Source organism: Nothoprocta perdicaria, unplaced genomic scaffold (genome assembly GCF_003342845.1).
Source record: "Nothoprocta perdicaria isolate Ctin4 unplaced genomic scaffold, notPer1 scaffold_321, whole genome shotgun sequence".
Taxonomy (NCBI): Eukaryota; Metazoa; Chordata; class Aves; order Tinamiformes; family Tinamidae; genus Nothoprocta; species Nothoprocta perdicaria.
The window spans coordinates 307,099-323,020 of record NW_020455557.1 but is presented as its reverse complement, the minus strand read 5'-3'; the positions used below and the strand labels follow the sequence as shown (position 1 = coordinate 323,020).

The window sequence follows — 15,922 nt, the reverse complement described above, 5'->3', positions numbered from 1 at the left end:
TATCCAAGCCTGAAGGGAAGATCTGCTTAATAAATAACGGCTGAGCTTGATGCTGCATTGTAGAAAAGCATAAGGTAAGCCGTGTTTATTTTCGTATCATTACCATTGAATTAAGTCCATCATAAGAAAAGATTTGCCAGGTTATCCCAAACAATGAGCTCAGAGGCCTTTCCGTGGTGCTGACGTGGAAGGACATGTGGTGTTCATCTTGGTAAGCCACGCACACAGATGTACTCAAYAGACTCTGACAATTAGGGAGGCGTGTTTACATTCTAACTTTTAATTACAGTATAAATAAGTTCCCAACTCGTAAACTGATCACAGATAATACACTGCTGTACAAGCTCATAAATACATGCCTGTCACGTTTCTTCAGGCAGGAGAATGACTGTTTTTACCCATCAATAAGGCTCATTTCTACACCCTGCAGAGCTACTCGTAAACCTCCCATGAGAATTTTGTATTTCAAGGAGTTCCTTGAAGGTGTATCCTGAAAATACCCCATATCATCCTCCTCCGTGCCAGGCCATGCCAGGCCTCAGACTCCAATTTGTTTTTTTCTAGTCTGTCTTAGCTGGGACCCTCTTTCAACAGCTCTGCTARCTGTTATTTTCTTCACATTTTTGATTTGAGCATTCGTGGGGAAGACTGGATTTCACTTACTTTAGTTACTGTATGGTTTTGGTAATTTCTCCATGAGTCCTAATGGTTCTAACTGAGGTAACAAGCTGACAACCACCCCTGTGCTCCGTAGCATGATCTCTTACCCTTTCTTTCTCTTCCCGCTTGTCACATCTCTAGCAATACTGAAAAATCTCTAAGGCTTGTGTTTTACAATGCATTCGTACTTGCTGGTCCTCTAGGCACTACTGTAAGTCTAATAAATAAATAATAAATTAAAGATATTGTTAAGATTATTTTGACTCAGTAGCAGAGAAGCGCCTACTCTATAGTATGTGTATGCAAACGTGGAATTTTGGCAAACTCCTGCCACAGTTTGTCCTCTTAATGTAGTAAATATGTGCTAAAATATGTCTAAAGTCCATTTGGTTGGTTGCAAGAGTCCCAGTTTCCCTTGCTCAGCTGCTGTGTTGCTGTGGTGGTCTGTCTGCATGATCACAAAGGTGATGCCCGTGTTGCTGTTTGAGCTTTCTTTTTCCACTGGAAAGGCTTCTTCACCTGCTTCCTCTGGGTACAGGCAAGCCTCGGGCTGTGGAGCAAGTTCCACATTAGCCAGATCTCAGCAACTTTTAGGCTGTGAACTACCATGAGATCTTTGTAAAAACAGGGGTCAAATGTCTGCAGGTGTGGGGCAGCAGAGGGCTTGAGTATGCCGAAGGTCTTGAAGCCTTCGTGCAAAATGGGCTTGAGATTGATTCTCTGTAAGCACATACCCAAAAAGACATCATCAATGGGAAAGAGCTCTACCTCTTTGCAGGCCATGGAGAGCTTCCTCATGGTGTGGCTGGAGAGCAGAAAACCTCCTCCTCCTGCATAGGCTGGGTAGATGCTTAGTCCATACATGGTCTCTGGGATATAGTATTTACTCTTTCGGACACGGATGGGGCGGGCATTGTAGATGATATCCCCAACAAAGAGGTCCTCGGCTGGGTCGTGTCTCTCCAGGAAGTCAACAATGTTCTCTACGTTGACAAAGACGTCAGCGTCACCTTTGAAAATAAATTTCACATTGGAGCAGAATTCAGCAGCCCAGTTGAGAAAATGGATCTCCTTCAGGGTCAAATTGAAGAAAGTATCCATGAAGTCCCAGAGTAAAATGTCCTTGTATGCCTGACTCTCCTGATGGATAAGGGTCTCCCATGTTGCTAACACTGTCTTGTTCTTTGGCGTTCCCAGGAGGAAAACTCGTTGGATCTGCTCCCCGTTCACCAAGCCCTCCCTACCCCAAGTCTTACGGACGATCTCGCGCCTATCAAAGTCTTCAACCACCGATTTGATAGCAATGAGCAGAAAGGGACCTCTGGGTATTTTCCTGCATTTCTTGGGTTGATTAATAAGAATGTTGAAGTTCCTGTTGTCTTTGTTTAGGAGATAAYGCTTGAAGTTGAAGGTAGAATGAGTCAATGGTGGTGAAGTTGTCGTTTGGACCCTGCTACTGGCCACTTCTGCTTGTCTGACCATAGGAATTATCTGGAGGATGGGAACCGTTGTCTCCACTGGCACAAGTCTCTCAGGTGCTTTGAGATCGGAGAAGATTCGCTGTGTTCCTGAAGGTTTCTGAGGTGTCAGCTCCTTGTTTCCTGCTGGGGCCGGGTGCTGTAGCTGGGAATAAAGTAAGGAGCCAAGTGCTACCACCAGGAGAAGGGTACAGATCGCATCCCCTTTGAGCCGTACTTTCATTGTCCCCACACTGTTGCTGGGACTATTAGAAGGTGTGATTGAGCTGCCTGGTGCCAATGTCCATCTGCAAATAAATGCACTGCATGTCAGCCAAGAGGAGTCAACAGCCGTGAAGCAGGTGAGACTAAGGAAAGTCACATTAGAATAAAAATAGCCAGCAAAGTAGGAGGATATTGTCATTTTATTCATGCCAGCACAGAGACAGACTAATGAACTCGCCAAAAGACACGAGTGGTAAATCTAGCAGTGATCCCAGTGCACTGGCTGTGACTTGATTAGCTCTTAAGACACTAAGAAGTCATCCACCCCCCTGCAATACTCTCCTTATATATGAGGCAACGTCAGCCCTTCTTCCCACGCTTCTCTCTGCTGAACGTAATTTGCTATTTCAGAAATTCCAGTACTTTGGGAAAAAATGAGAACAGTGCTATTAGCTTAAAAAGAAAATTAATAATTTTTGAAGCTGAGTAACTGGTTCTTACTCCCTGTACTCTTCTTGAATCGAAACAAATCTGGCTGCTGCAGGGAAGGCTGTGCAACAGCAGGGTGTTCAATTGGCAGCTGCTGCAGCTTTTCCTGCACACAGAGCCAGCACTCAAACTCTGATGATTTATGCCTTCCATATGAATATATTAGGTTCATGCTTGAATGCATGTATGGCCCTTTCTCTGCTAGTAATATTTATTAATATTATACTATCTTAAATGACTTTATGTTGGTCAATAAAGTTAGAACATTGGGTAAGTAAATTGCCCCTGGTCAGTAAGCAAGAAGTGGACAAAGGAAATCCTAATGCACAGAAGCTGTTGTGAAGCAGTGCAGGGATGAGTGTTACTAGGGTTTTATTCACAGGCAAGATGAAGCCACTTTATGAAACGTGAGATTTGATTCCTCACTTACACTTTCCCAGAGATCTTCTGTCTCAGTCAATTCTCGTCTGAAAAAAAAAGAAAAGAAAATTATAAGAAGATAGAAAGCAGCATCTAGAAATAGTCTGTGGAGCCAGCCAGTCGTGTCTAGCTGCACCAAAGACAGATTCTTTAATCTCTGCTGCTCGTGTAGCCACACTGCTTCTCTCAGCTAAGCAACTACCCTAACTCAGCAACTAGGTGGATCAGGAGCAACGTGATGGTCCCTTCAGACCTTCAGGGAAGTGCACTTGTATTTATTTAAGCCTCACATAAGCAGAGGCAGGTTGCACTGCTAATCCCTGCAGCTCTTAGCCAAGAGTGTTATTGTAAAAGATCAGCCTCATTTAGACATAGTTCCTATATATACTCTTATGTGTGCACGGATAGTCTGTTACAATCTCATTGTGATTTACAGATCCATCTTCCCTGTGCTGTATTAGTAGATGTTTGGGTTTTAAAGTATTGCAGTTGTCTGACTTGTCTTTTTGTTTGACTTAGTTGAAAAGACCTTATCCAACAGCTTCCTGAGCCAAGAACATCTGCTTGAACTGCAGCCTGTCTTCACTTGAGGCACACCCAGTGCTTGATGGAAGACTGAAAACGATGGAGCAACCAGCGTATGTGGCTTGCTAGGTACTTGTAACTGTTTTCAGCCTACAGAGCAGGCTCATATAAAATATTTTGCATTTGCACTCCTACTTTGGTGTATGTTTAAGTTACTATTGAAATAGAGAGTATTTCATCATCACGTGGTGTCATTTATGTTTCTTCTAAGTGCAGCTCTAAAGTAGTTATCGACTTAGTCTCCAGGATTACTGAAAATTGCATTGCAGCAAAGGGCTTATTTGTGCATTGGTAGGATTCCTTGTGTTCCACATAAATTCAAAATCACTTCCTCCTTGTCCTCCTGATGACCCTGGATATTTCTCCTCAGATCCACTTCTTTCTTGCTGCTTTTTAGCCTCTAACAGATTTCTGTCTCTCAGGAAGACAAATACTTACTGGTTTGGTTTGATTTTGCTTTTCCATTTGTTAGAATTTTTTTTATTGCAGTTTTTACTTCTCACGTAGGGTATGCAATGTTTATAGTAGGATAGCTTTGATTTTAGTTAGGAAACTGTAGAGTTTTCTTTTTCCCTGGCCTCTCAAGGATGTTTGTGAAAATGCAAGTAATAGGAACTGATTTCTGTTTGTGTGCTTTCTCCACGTGACTTGGAGTGAATATTTTCAGCACTGGGAAAACAGCCTTTTCAAATGTGTAGATACTAGTTTGCTTTTTATATCTGTCATGAGCAAATTAGACTTGGCAAGTCATGATTACTGTGCTCTGTARCAGCCTGCTGTGTCCAGTTTCATGACAGATCACTCCTTATCTGTCAAGTGAAAGTTTACAGCAGGCTTTTCCTCACGTTGCCTTCAAAAACTATTCAGAAGCTCCGGGGATATAAAATGACTCGGTTTGCAGGGATATAAAACGACTAACTCCTGCAGCGAGCCTCACTCACAAGAGGGAGATTTTAGCTCAGTCCTATTCACATGGGTACCTAAAAAAAAAAAAAAAAAGAGGAGGATTTGTCCCAAAAAGTTCACAAGAACCAAAACTGTAGAAATTTTGTCACTTCTACCAAAGCAGCTAAATTAAGCAGCTTTGTCCCCAAAGTGTCCCCAGGGAGCTGCAGATGCTCAGYCCCTCGCAGGGCKCAGCCAGGCAGCCTTGGCATATTTGTGCATATCCAAATGAGCTGATGCCGAGTGCTCTTTACAAACTCTCCTTTCCTTGTCCATTTTCATAGMTCTGTTTGTCTTTGTCTGTCTTTGTCTGTCTGTCCTTGTCTGTCTTTGTCTTTGTCTGTCTGTCTTTCTGAAAGTATCATTTTATCCACTAGACTCCAGATTTTGATTAAGGAGCTGGGTACAGATTTTGGCTCTCTGCTGTATTTAACTGTATCAGCGAGGATCTGGAAGAGAAAGTGCGTGTCATGAAACTCATGATTTCCATGACTTACAGATTTATCCTGCCAGCATCTTGGACTCTGGCAAGAAGCACCCTCAGAAAAGCCAAGAAAAACCCTCAATTGTTACATGCCTGGGCTGGTGGCCCAGATTTTCTTCTGTGCTTTCGTTTATTTGAAAGGAAAGAGTCTGGAATAGTGATTTCTGTCCTAAAGTAAAACCGATTAGTGGTGAATATAGACATCTAGTCTTCAAAAGAAGTTGTGAGCCCTTGAAGTGATGCCTTGGTTGATTCTTCCAGGCAATATCAGATACTTCTGCTATTCTGCTACACCCTCAATTATTGCACGRGTGTCAATATCCCTTGTGGTTGTCAGTGGGGGAAAAGCTCTGTGTCCTCATCCTGAATCAAGAGAGAGATTGAAGGTTCTGGCTGATATTTCCTAGAGCCAGAGGGATTATTCATCCCCCCTCAACATCAGGGGAAAAAAACTTCAGGGCTATCAATGTGAGCAGAGATTATTTGATGCCAAATGAGACCCATGAGGCCAGCAGAGTGTTTCTGAGCAGCTCGCTGGGCTGCTTCCTACGTGGCTGTGATGATGCAGGGAATCTCCGTCCAGCTTGGGCAGTGTAGCCGAGGCTGTAAAGCTGCTGTGTCACTCAGTGCCGTGGTGAACGCGGAGCTGCCTGCCAGGGCTGTCTCCAGCACTTCCCAGGCTAGGAGAAATTGGGCAGTTGTTGCTCATCTCTTGGCTCCCTGACGGTTCCTACAGCAGGGGTCATCACGGCAGAGCCTGAACGGAGAAACCAGATGGAGCGAGTGTGAACAGGACGCTGGAACGAGGGAGCCCAGGCCTGGTGCCAGAAGGTGGAAAAGCGGAGGAGCTGAGAGGTGCTGCTGGAGAAGAGTCGTGTTGTAGTGACTGGGCTGGCAGAGCGAAGCTCGAAGGGAAATCTGGATGTCTCGGTGCTSTCTTGTGCTCCAAAGGCCGCCCACAGCAAAGGTGAGCAGTCTCTTATCTAAAACTGGCTTGATTTTTGTGTCGTTAAGCCAAATTAACTCTGTTACGGTGCCTTTGCTCTGCATCCACCCGTGCCTCCCCATTCCAGGAGCCATCAACACGCCGACAAGGTTCGAGGGCTCAGCAGGTCCAGGAGGTCCCATTTCGGTGCAAGGAGAGGACCCTACAGATGCCTGCAGGCATCGTGCCAGAGAGGTGCCACAGCCTGTTGGGCGCAGGTTGTGATGAATCACACGAGCTGCAGCCCTTTTCAGCTGGACGCGGCAGCCTTGGTGAGCATCCAGCTGAGGGAATTCGACCTGGCTTGTTACACACRTGGGCCAAGGGCCCAGTCCTCCTCCTCCTGGTTTTCATTTCTTTCGGAGGAGGACTCTGAAATACGGCCAAAGAGTGCTGAAATAAAAGCAGCTTAATAACTAATAGAAGTTTGATTGAAAGCAAAAAAAAAAAAAAAAAAGTTAGTCTTTTGGCTGAATGATGCAAAACCTCAAGTTGATACTGGAAACATCCTCCTTTTGCAGCAACCAGGCCATCTCTGTTACTTGGCAGGTGCCACTTCAGCTCTCACTTGTCCACGTGGGAAAAAAATCCTTGGATCCTATTCCTGAAATGAGCCGAGAAGTCTTGAGATCGCTTCGTTTCGAGGAGTGACCATTCAACCCTACTCAGCCTTGGGCAAAGCAGCTGCACTATCTAAACAACCTGAAATGTGGAGCATGGAACTGATCCGATGGGCTCAGCCAGAGCCTCGCTGATCTACGGCAATTAGGAGGCTCTTCTTTTCCAGGCACATCTGAGCCCTGCTTAGTCCTTGTATCCTGATGCATCCCCAAACAGGGAGCTCGTCAGCCGCCCACCCGGAAACTCGCCCGCAGAGCCTCGCTCCCCAGTGTGCAAATATTCCCCCTGGGCGGCAGGGTGGAAAAGAGCTGCCCTTGTTCTCTAGGAACASGATGTCCCGGGAAGAAGGAATTAAATCAGGCGAGTTCAGATAAACTCTGCGGATCCAGCTGTGAGGCAGCGGTTACCGCACGGGGATTTCTGCCGTGTGTGCAGCTTGGCCGGGCTTTCCTTGCAAATCCCTAGGACACGGGCTGAGCACAGAGGGCTGTGAATGCAGGAGGTGCTCTCATGGAGCCCCGTTATCCCTGCAGACCAGTGAGGATAACCCAGTGCTGGCTGCCCTGTGGACAGGTGCTCTGCGAGTGAGCGCAGATCAATCTCCTGATCCTGGTGGGACTGTGATGTGACCTGGATTGATCTCCTGATCCTGGTGGGACTGTGATGTGACCTGGATTGATCTCCTGATCCTGGTGGGACTGGGCTGTGACCTGCCCGCCACAAAAGCCTGGTCTGGGAAGGCTTGGAGCCAAGCTCCTTGGGCAGAAACTGCTTCATAACACCCCGGGGCCCCCAACTCTTGAAAAAACATCTTCATCTCTGTAAGATCTTCACCTCCTTCCCAATTAAGTGATACAGTATGGAATAAGATGCTGAGCTTTACTGTGTAACAGGATGCCAGCAACCGCTATTAGCAAAAGATTAGTTCCAGCTCCAGGGGAGAAATTGGACACGTAAGTCCCAGACTTGCTCATGGGTGACACCGAGGATCGGCTGTGAGCCCCGCTGAGACACGGGCCCCTCTGGGATCGCTCCTCCACTCAGGAGAGCCGGAAGCTTTTCCTTACAAAGCCTTTGCCTGTTAAACCCACGTGCCGTCCCTTGCATCCTGGCTCAAGCAGAGACTACCCAGCCTGCCCGTTTTCCCTGATTTCTGGCCCGTGTAGCTATTTCAGAGTTCCTAGCACTTGAGCAGCCGCTCACGTGAAGCCCTGAGCATGGCCAGGGCCCCGGGAGCGGCAAGCTCCGCTCGTGCCCTCGCCGTTGTCCCGTGCCTGCGGGTGCAACGGGACGAGTGTTTTTGCCAGCCTCCCGGTGCCGGGACAGCCGCCGTCCCCGGCACGGGGCTCAGCCCCACGTCCTCGCYGTGTGGCTCTTGGCTGTGGCCCAAGGGAGGAGCAGCGGCCGGCTCCACGCTCGCCCCAGCCTCCTCCTCCTCCTCCAAGCCTCTCCCGCTTCCCACTTTGCCAGTGGAAACCCTGAGCACCAACGGCGAGAGCCCCGGAGCCGGGAGCGCTTCCCAGGCCGGGCTTGGCCACAGCCTGCGCTCCGGGATGCCCCGCAGAGACCTCTCGGCTCCCACCCTTCATAGTTCTTTCCATCCATCACTGCTTCAGCTGGAGAAAGAAAGCAAGCCCCTGTTTGCTAGCACTGCTCCAGATGGTGCTGCTGTTCCCAGGCCCTGTCCTTTTGCTCTATTTGTGCAGCCGTGAGTCACCATCTCCTCTCACCCTCAGAGAGATCTGGAGAGAACACCGGAGCAAAGGGTTTTGTCCAAGCTTAGCGTTGCAGCTGAGTTAGGCCAGTCCAGCTCTCCTGAAAGCAAGGCCTGGAGTCTGCCTGGCACGGTGCATAACCAGTTCTATTCTCGCGTGGTTTGTTGTATTATTTTTCCCTCCAGGCAAAGCCGAGAACCTCATCCAAGCTGATAAAACGTGGGTGGCCTTGGCACCAGGGTGACTCCTAGCCCCGTGCACCCAAGGGGGCACTCGGAGAGGTYCCGGCTGAAGCGAGGGGGTGACGGAGCAGCGTCGGGCGCCTGGATCTTGCTGCCCGGAGGACAAGCCAGGCTGCGACGCAGGCAACACCCCTGGCACGTTGCTCAGCTCTGGAGCAAAATGGAGCAACAAAAGCAACTTGCTGCGCTGGCGACCAGAGCGAACGGCCCGTCCCRCTCGGCTGTTTCAAAGTCTATAAACCCAGCTGAGAATAAGCTGTAAGATTTGATTAGTAGAGCGTCGTAAAAGAGCTTTCCCAGGCGCCTGGAGCYTGATGCAAGGACAGGGGTGCCCTTGGGCTCTGCCCCAGCCCCGCACAGAGCAGAGCCCGTGTGCCTGTACTGCAGCAAGCCAACGAGGAAGCTCTGCTAGCCGAAGCCCTGCACAAACAGGTAACAAACGTGGCACTGCTTGCTCCAAACACCTCTTCCAGCTTTCCTGTCCAAACTGCTGCCCGGGCCAGTACAAACGAATACCTTAGATCCGCGCTGGTACAGGGGGGTGGCCAGACATGAGGATGACTTATTTCTTATGGATCTCTCTGTCTGCACCAGGCCCTGAATCCYCAATTCCATTCGCTTCCCAGCTGGCTTGCCCCGTGTCATGACAAAGTCTCTCCTGTCTGCTCTTGGCTCGCCCAGGCTGGGCTTTGCACCGCCAGGCGCAGGTTAAACGACTGCCTGCAGACTGGGCGGCCTCCTGCCAGACTCCGGAGGCATCTGGGCAGACAGGGCTTTTGCAAAGCGTGAATCCTGAAATCTGAGGAGCTGCTGGTTTCCAGGCGCTCTGCATGGAGGCTGCTGTTCCCCACAAGGTAAGAGGTGGGAACGAGCACTGAGGTTGCTCGGGTGTAGGACCCGAGTGGGTCATCTCCTAAATCCAGACACAGGCTTGCGTGGAGACATCCCGATTTCCAGGACTATTGAGTATTCAGCAGCTTTTAACCCGGTATTTTGGGGAGACAGAYCTTGTGGGTGCTGCTGCGTGCGGCACGAGGAGCCTGCCCCTCTTTTGCAAACTTGTTTCCTGTGAGACCCCAAAAGGGGGAAAAACCCTTGCATCCTAGGGAAGGCGTAAAGCCCTCCATTCCCTGGACCTCCCCGTCCGCAGGTCTCACTGCCGATCCGATAAATTGGCAACCCTATGAATTTGCTTACATGCCACTAAAAAAAACTCTTTTAATTAAAATGTATTTAATTAAAATATGTGCAGTTAAAATACATTAACATGGAGGTTTCGTTATTCCCAGGCATGAATATACAAGAAGGAATTCATTCTGCATCTCCCCACTCATTTTGAGCTGGCACCAGAGGTATAAATCTRTTGGAATCCGACTGAAAGTTGTTTAGAAGTTGTGATAAATCACTTCTAATTCCTTGGATTTCTGATTTCCCTGGAGCTGAACCATTTTCCTTCTTTTTTACTAAGCTATACTTAAAAATCCCTATGTCTAYTGTTTAAAGCACGCAGCAGTGTAACTCAGGGGGAAGAATCCCATCCCTTTCGCGGAGCCTCTTGCAGCGCAAGGAGAAACTCTGCCCTGCACTGGAGCCGCCCGTGCAGGAGCCCCAGAGCCCTTCCCGGACAGCAAAGCAGCATTAAAGCATGCAGAGCAAGYTCCTGGCAAAGCGGGATAGAAGCGGCACGTAGCGGGCCGGGAGCCGCCGATGCCGAGCCCGCGCCTGGCCGCGCTGCACGCGAGCGGCCGCGATCCGGATGGGAACCGGATCCTGGGTGGGAACCACCCAGATCCCTCTCGCGGCGCCACGCCAGCCCAGCAGAACTGGGATGCGGGCTGGAGGGGAAGGCCAGCGGGGCGCTGGAAAAGCCCCCGGCTCGCAGCGGAGCCGCGCGCGGCGCTTCGCTCGGTACTCACACGCGGAGCGGCTCCGGGCGGGCGATGCTGGAGCTCGGCTCCGTGGGACATTCCCCCACGGGTCCCCCGTGCCGGCGGACTCGGCGCGAGGGCGAGAGCCAGGCTGGGGGACGGAGCTGGGCTCCAGCCCAAGCGCCGTCATGTGACGCCGCCCGCTCCCGCGCTCCGGGTCCCGGGAAAGCGCCGGAGCCGGGATGGAGCTTCCCCAGCTCCCACTAGCGCCCGCTGGGCTAAAGCGAAGCTGGGGGCCTGTAGGGGTTAAAAAGAACGATGACAAAAAAGGCAATGGTTTCATCGGGGCTTTTCTCCTTCTTTCTTAACAGGAAATGCACTGGTTTTTCTGGCCTCGCCATCAAAACGATTCGCGATCCTCTCTGTCGAGCTGATCTGAGTGTCRCTTTTGATCCACACCTTGCATCAAGCAAACACTATTTTTTTGTAAGTATCAGTGATTTTCCTAAGTCTGCTTTTAGTTGCAGACCCCGCGCTCCGTTCTGCTCCGTCCCACCGTTGCCGTGATCCGCAGTTTCCCGCTGGAGCCCCCAGAGCCTCTTCCCGGCGGGCAGAGCAATTTCCTTCTCAGCTGTAGCTGCCTGAAACGGAGCTGCTGCCTGCCAAGTAACGCGGCCCTTCAAAACCCTCGGCCTGATGCTTTCCCTCTGGGGACCAAAGGGAACTTTTCTCTTTATATCCGCAGCAGCCCCAGGCTGCTTTTCATTCCTTCTCCCTAAGGAGGCAGATGGAGATCCTGGAGCGCCGCASTGTCGCCAGATGCTTTGCCAGGTTTTGGTGTGGAAGGTCTAGCCCTGCAGAGAGGACAACTGAGGTTCCCAGCACCCCCATCCCACACAGCATCACGCAGCAGGTATTTCCACCGGGTTTTCTGACCCGGCTTTGGGACCTTCTTACCCTTCTGCTCGCTGGTGAAGGTGAACATGGGGCTTCCCGTGACACATTCCCAGTCCCGATGCAAAGTTCCACCTGCTGCTGACACAAGGGCAAGAGGTGATGGCAAATTCTGTGATCAGGACAGGTGCAAAAGARGGACCCTCAGCAGGGATTGGAGCTGCAGCTTTGACTCAATCTACTTTTTAAAAAACAGAAGCCCCCCAGGATGGAGACAGAGAGACTTCATGCACGTCCCAGCCACAGCACAAGTTTCAGGTCGCGTTTGTGCTATATGAGCCAACAGAGAATCCAAGCACAAGCCGTGACCCGTCCAGGAACTGGGTGTTTTGGGGTTTGGATGCTAAACTTGAGACTTGCTGAACCCTCCCCAACGGGGCCCAGGGTGATTTTTGACCACAGCAGAGCAAGGAGCTTCAGGAGGCCTCCTTCAGAGCACCCCACTGCGCTGCATGACTCAGTTGCATCTAGTGGGCTTTCAAGAGGGCTTTGGTGAAGCCCTTTTCTACTTACTGCTGCATTAGCGCTGAAATAAGAAAGTCTGAGGCACTTTTCATCAAAAGTATATATTTATTCATAGAAAGTTTGGAAGAAAAATGAATCAAAGTGCTTTCTTATATAAAAGATAGTTCCCTGGAAGGTGAGTATCCTAGACCTGAGTATACGTGATGCTGCAGTCCATAGCTGTAGATGGCTGATCCAGACCTGATGCTGAATATCATGGAAATTTGGAATTAAAAGGTCAGCAAGGGATTTTTCCACTGATGACTAAGGGAATTAACCACAGGTCTCCTACTGATTTAAATAGGAGATGTATGGCCAAATCCCTTTGCCCAGTTCAATCCAGAGATGAAAAACTACACATTTTGACTCCAGACCTGAAATTATCTCAAAGTTTGGGCCCATCTCAGAAAAAAAAAAAAAAAGAAAAAAGACAAAAAAAAGACAGAGCTTTGCCTGGTGTGGAGCGCTGTGGCTCACTGATTCCACTTGTGCTCCCCAGGCATGCAGGTTGCACTGATGAAACCCTCTCGACTCCCATTCTAATATTCCCTTGTTTCTAGGTGTAAAATATCAGCAGTTCATGGCTGYGAGAGATTTTCAAATCTTGGCCATGGAGCAAAGTATATTCATTTTTTTCTTTTTGAATTTTGAAGGAAGCTTTCTAGCTTTCTAGAAGGAAGCTTTCATAGCTTTCTAGCTATGAAGCTCCAGCAAACTCTCTTTTACTTAGAGGCTCACATTTTTCATAAAGGTTTGAGACCCCAAATGCTATGACATTAGCACCCTGGCTTGCATTAGAAGTAGGCTAGATAGGTGTGTCTTCAGTGGCAGGCGTGAAATTGCAAAAATTGCAAAATGTGAAGCTTGGAGTGTTGCTGCAATTGTCACTCAATGTTATTTTCTGATTTGACCTGCCATTGCAGTCTGTATGGAAATTTTAGTATTTAATTTGAGTGAAGTCTTTAAGCTTTATGACTTCTTTAAGACTCTTTTAGAACGTACTTGTACCACTTGTTTTTAAGTGGTTCAGAACAATAATCTGACACCTCTCCTTTATTTTTAAGCTGTGCAGAGCTTTGGGATGACACATCCTTTGCAGATGGTTGTGGTGTGCGCGACGTGAAGCTGCTGCAAGGGGACATCTCTCCTATCACTATCGTTCATGAAGCCTCTGYGATGGTGCCAGCTCCTCTTCCACCAGGTAGATTGGTGTGTTTTTAACAAGCACCTAGGAGGGCTTAGGTCAGGCTTTCCTYAAACTGCTCTCCGGGGCAGTTTGATATTTTCCTGCATGACCATTTGAGGTCAGGATGTTCGCTTGGGTTTACTTCTAGCAGATGCCTCATGTCAAAGAATAAATGGTGGTGATTTCAACTTTTGCTCTCCTCTGTTATCATCCACTTGAACGCTGCAGCTCAGCTGTGCCAGAACAAGCCTCTCCAAGTCGTGCCTGGATAGGTCACTTATTCCTTCTGGCAGACTGAAAAGAGCCTGTTTCAAATGTGAAACACTGCTAAAGCTACAAAAACAATCTGCACCRCAGAGAGAGCCCTCTTGGATCCCATTCTGCAAATTCATTTTGGCCTGGCTCTGCTATTTTGCTTTATATTTTGTCTGTTGAATTTTTCATCCACAACTGATTAATGTCTTCATTTGCTTCTAATATTGCATACTATTTTATAGCGTGTTTGACTTCTGCTCCCCACCCCTGCAAAAAAAATCCCTCAGAGATAGAGAAGAGCTGTTAAGGGATAAGGCCACATTCAGCAGGGGTGTTAATTGTGTCCGTCTCGCCCACTAGACATGAGCTAATCCATGTAAACAGCAGCACGGGAGAGCATCATTTGTACGTCTCTAGCATCCGAGTAGTGCAGTCCATGTGCAGCTAACAGTCACGGGAAGGAGGGAAGCAAACTGGGGAGTGCAGGCAGCCCCAGCACGCTCCTGTGCTCAGCAGTGACAGCGTGACAGCACGTGTCACCCTGGAGCACCTACTTGTGCTTGTGCACAGTGCTGACTTTCTGGTTTCTATCAAAGGAGCTTCCCCACACGCTTAACTCTTTCTCCAGTTCCATTCATTGCATTGATGTTGGAGGTAGGTGTCCCACTCGTTTCCTCAGGTCGCTGCAAATGGATTTGCCTTTGAGGGTGTCTCTTTCTGTCCTTCATGCTGTAGATTGCCTTTGCACACAGGAGGAAAACTGCCATAAAATCCTCTGGGTACAACAGATATAAATTCAGAGTCGAGACTCGCCCAGATGCCAAATGAATGCAAATGATACTGTGTGCTCACTCCACCGTGTATCTGATTTTACCCTAGGGCTTCTGTGAAGACTCTCTCTGCTGTATTTGTKCCAGCACTACAAAGATGAAACCAACTGTTTAATGAGGGAGGAGCCCACCTGAAAGCAGGATTGAACTTCCATTGCATCCAACGTATGGCCGTGGATGATAACTCATCACTGAAAAGAAGGTATGAAACAGCCACTGCTATTATCCTAAACCATACTGGGTGCTTTAGACAATTCCACTACGGAATATCACTGGAAAACCCTTATCCTTCGTCTGTGTGCCATGAAAGCCCCTGTGAATGCTGTTAAAGATGCCGATGTTCCAGAAAAGTTGCCAGGAGCTGCTGCACTTAATGGCACTTTTGAGAAGGAATCTGTGAGTCAGAGGAAACACACATGCCAGTTGCTTGCAGAGGAATAAAATGCACAAGGTTTGCATTAAAAAATAATAATAATAATTCATAGTCCTCTCTAAAACTAATAGGCTGAGATTTTTTTTCACTTATAGTAGATGCTGAATAATAAGCATTTCTCRCTGTGAGCACCAACAGATGATAAAAAATCTAACAGTTTTCACCACTGAGTGGCTGCCTTCTGACTGTATGTGAATGTTGTACACATGAATAGCGATAGCCTGAGAACTTAGCCTATTGTGACATTTATAAAGAATATTTCTATGCGTATGATCCTGCACTCTAAAAATCATTTTTGTAAAATCAAGAGTAAACCCTCTTGGCCCTTGAAAAGTAACTTTCAAGTTTCTAATATTTTACAAAATATGCCTTTACCAGAAGACTTGCTGGCAAATAGAGCTCTCTGGGCATAATGTGATATGGTTCCACAGCAGCCTAAAATAATTATCATCAGCATTGCCATGGTCCCAAATACCTGCTTCCCTTGGAGGACAGCACTGGAGCTGCTGGAAGAGGGAGATAGGATGTGGACCAGGACTGGGGGAAATGAGACTACAACACCAACTTAAAATGCCTTAATAAAATGCCATGGGACCACACTCTTTGTGGATTGAAGTCCTGTTGCCTTTGGAAATAAGGGCAAGATGGGACCAGGTAGCTTGAAAACGTTCTCTCTGTCCTTTGATKCTTCCTATTTCCTACCCCACTGTGTCCGTAACCTCCAAGGTCTGCAGTCAAATGCCAGACTCCTCAGGCTCACATTGAGGAGCTTGAGTTTCAGCTCATTTGAGGCATGTGGGCTCAGATTTGGTAAAAATTGGCCATCTGAATCCCTCAATCCGCATCTTAGATTAACTACTGTTCTGAACGCTCATCTGAATCCAGGGATTTTCACCCTGGATTCCACCTCACCAACTCACAGCTTTGTCTCTAGTGAAGGATTAACACATGAGCTGTGCTTTAAAAGACYATCAGGGCTTGTCTATCTGGAAGACAACATTGCTATGAGGTACAGCCAGTGAGCCAAAGCTCACAAGCACCCATGTGCTTACACATGCTGGTAG

At 48.3% G+C, this 15,922-nt stretch overlaps 1 protein-coding gene across 1 annotated transcript; it reads right to left on the bottom strand.

Annotated features, from left to right (window-relative positions):
• Positions 1–10,798, bottom strand: B3GNT9 (UDP-GlcNAc:betaGal beta-1,3-N-acetylglucosaminyltransferase 9). The gene is made up of 3 exons (XM_026043140.1): positions 10,745–10,798; positions 3,262–3,298; positions 1–2,425 (listed from the first exon to the last, which is right to left on the bottom strand). Exon 3 carries the CDS (start codon positions 2,359–2,361, stop codon positions 1,117–1,119), a length of 1,245 nt encoding a protein of 414 aa, XP_025898925.1. The 5' UTR covers positions 2,362–2,425; positions 3,262–3,298; positions 10,745–10,798; the 3' UTR covers positions 1–1,116.
• Positions 10,799–15,922: the final 5,124 nt, after the last annotated feature.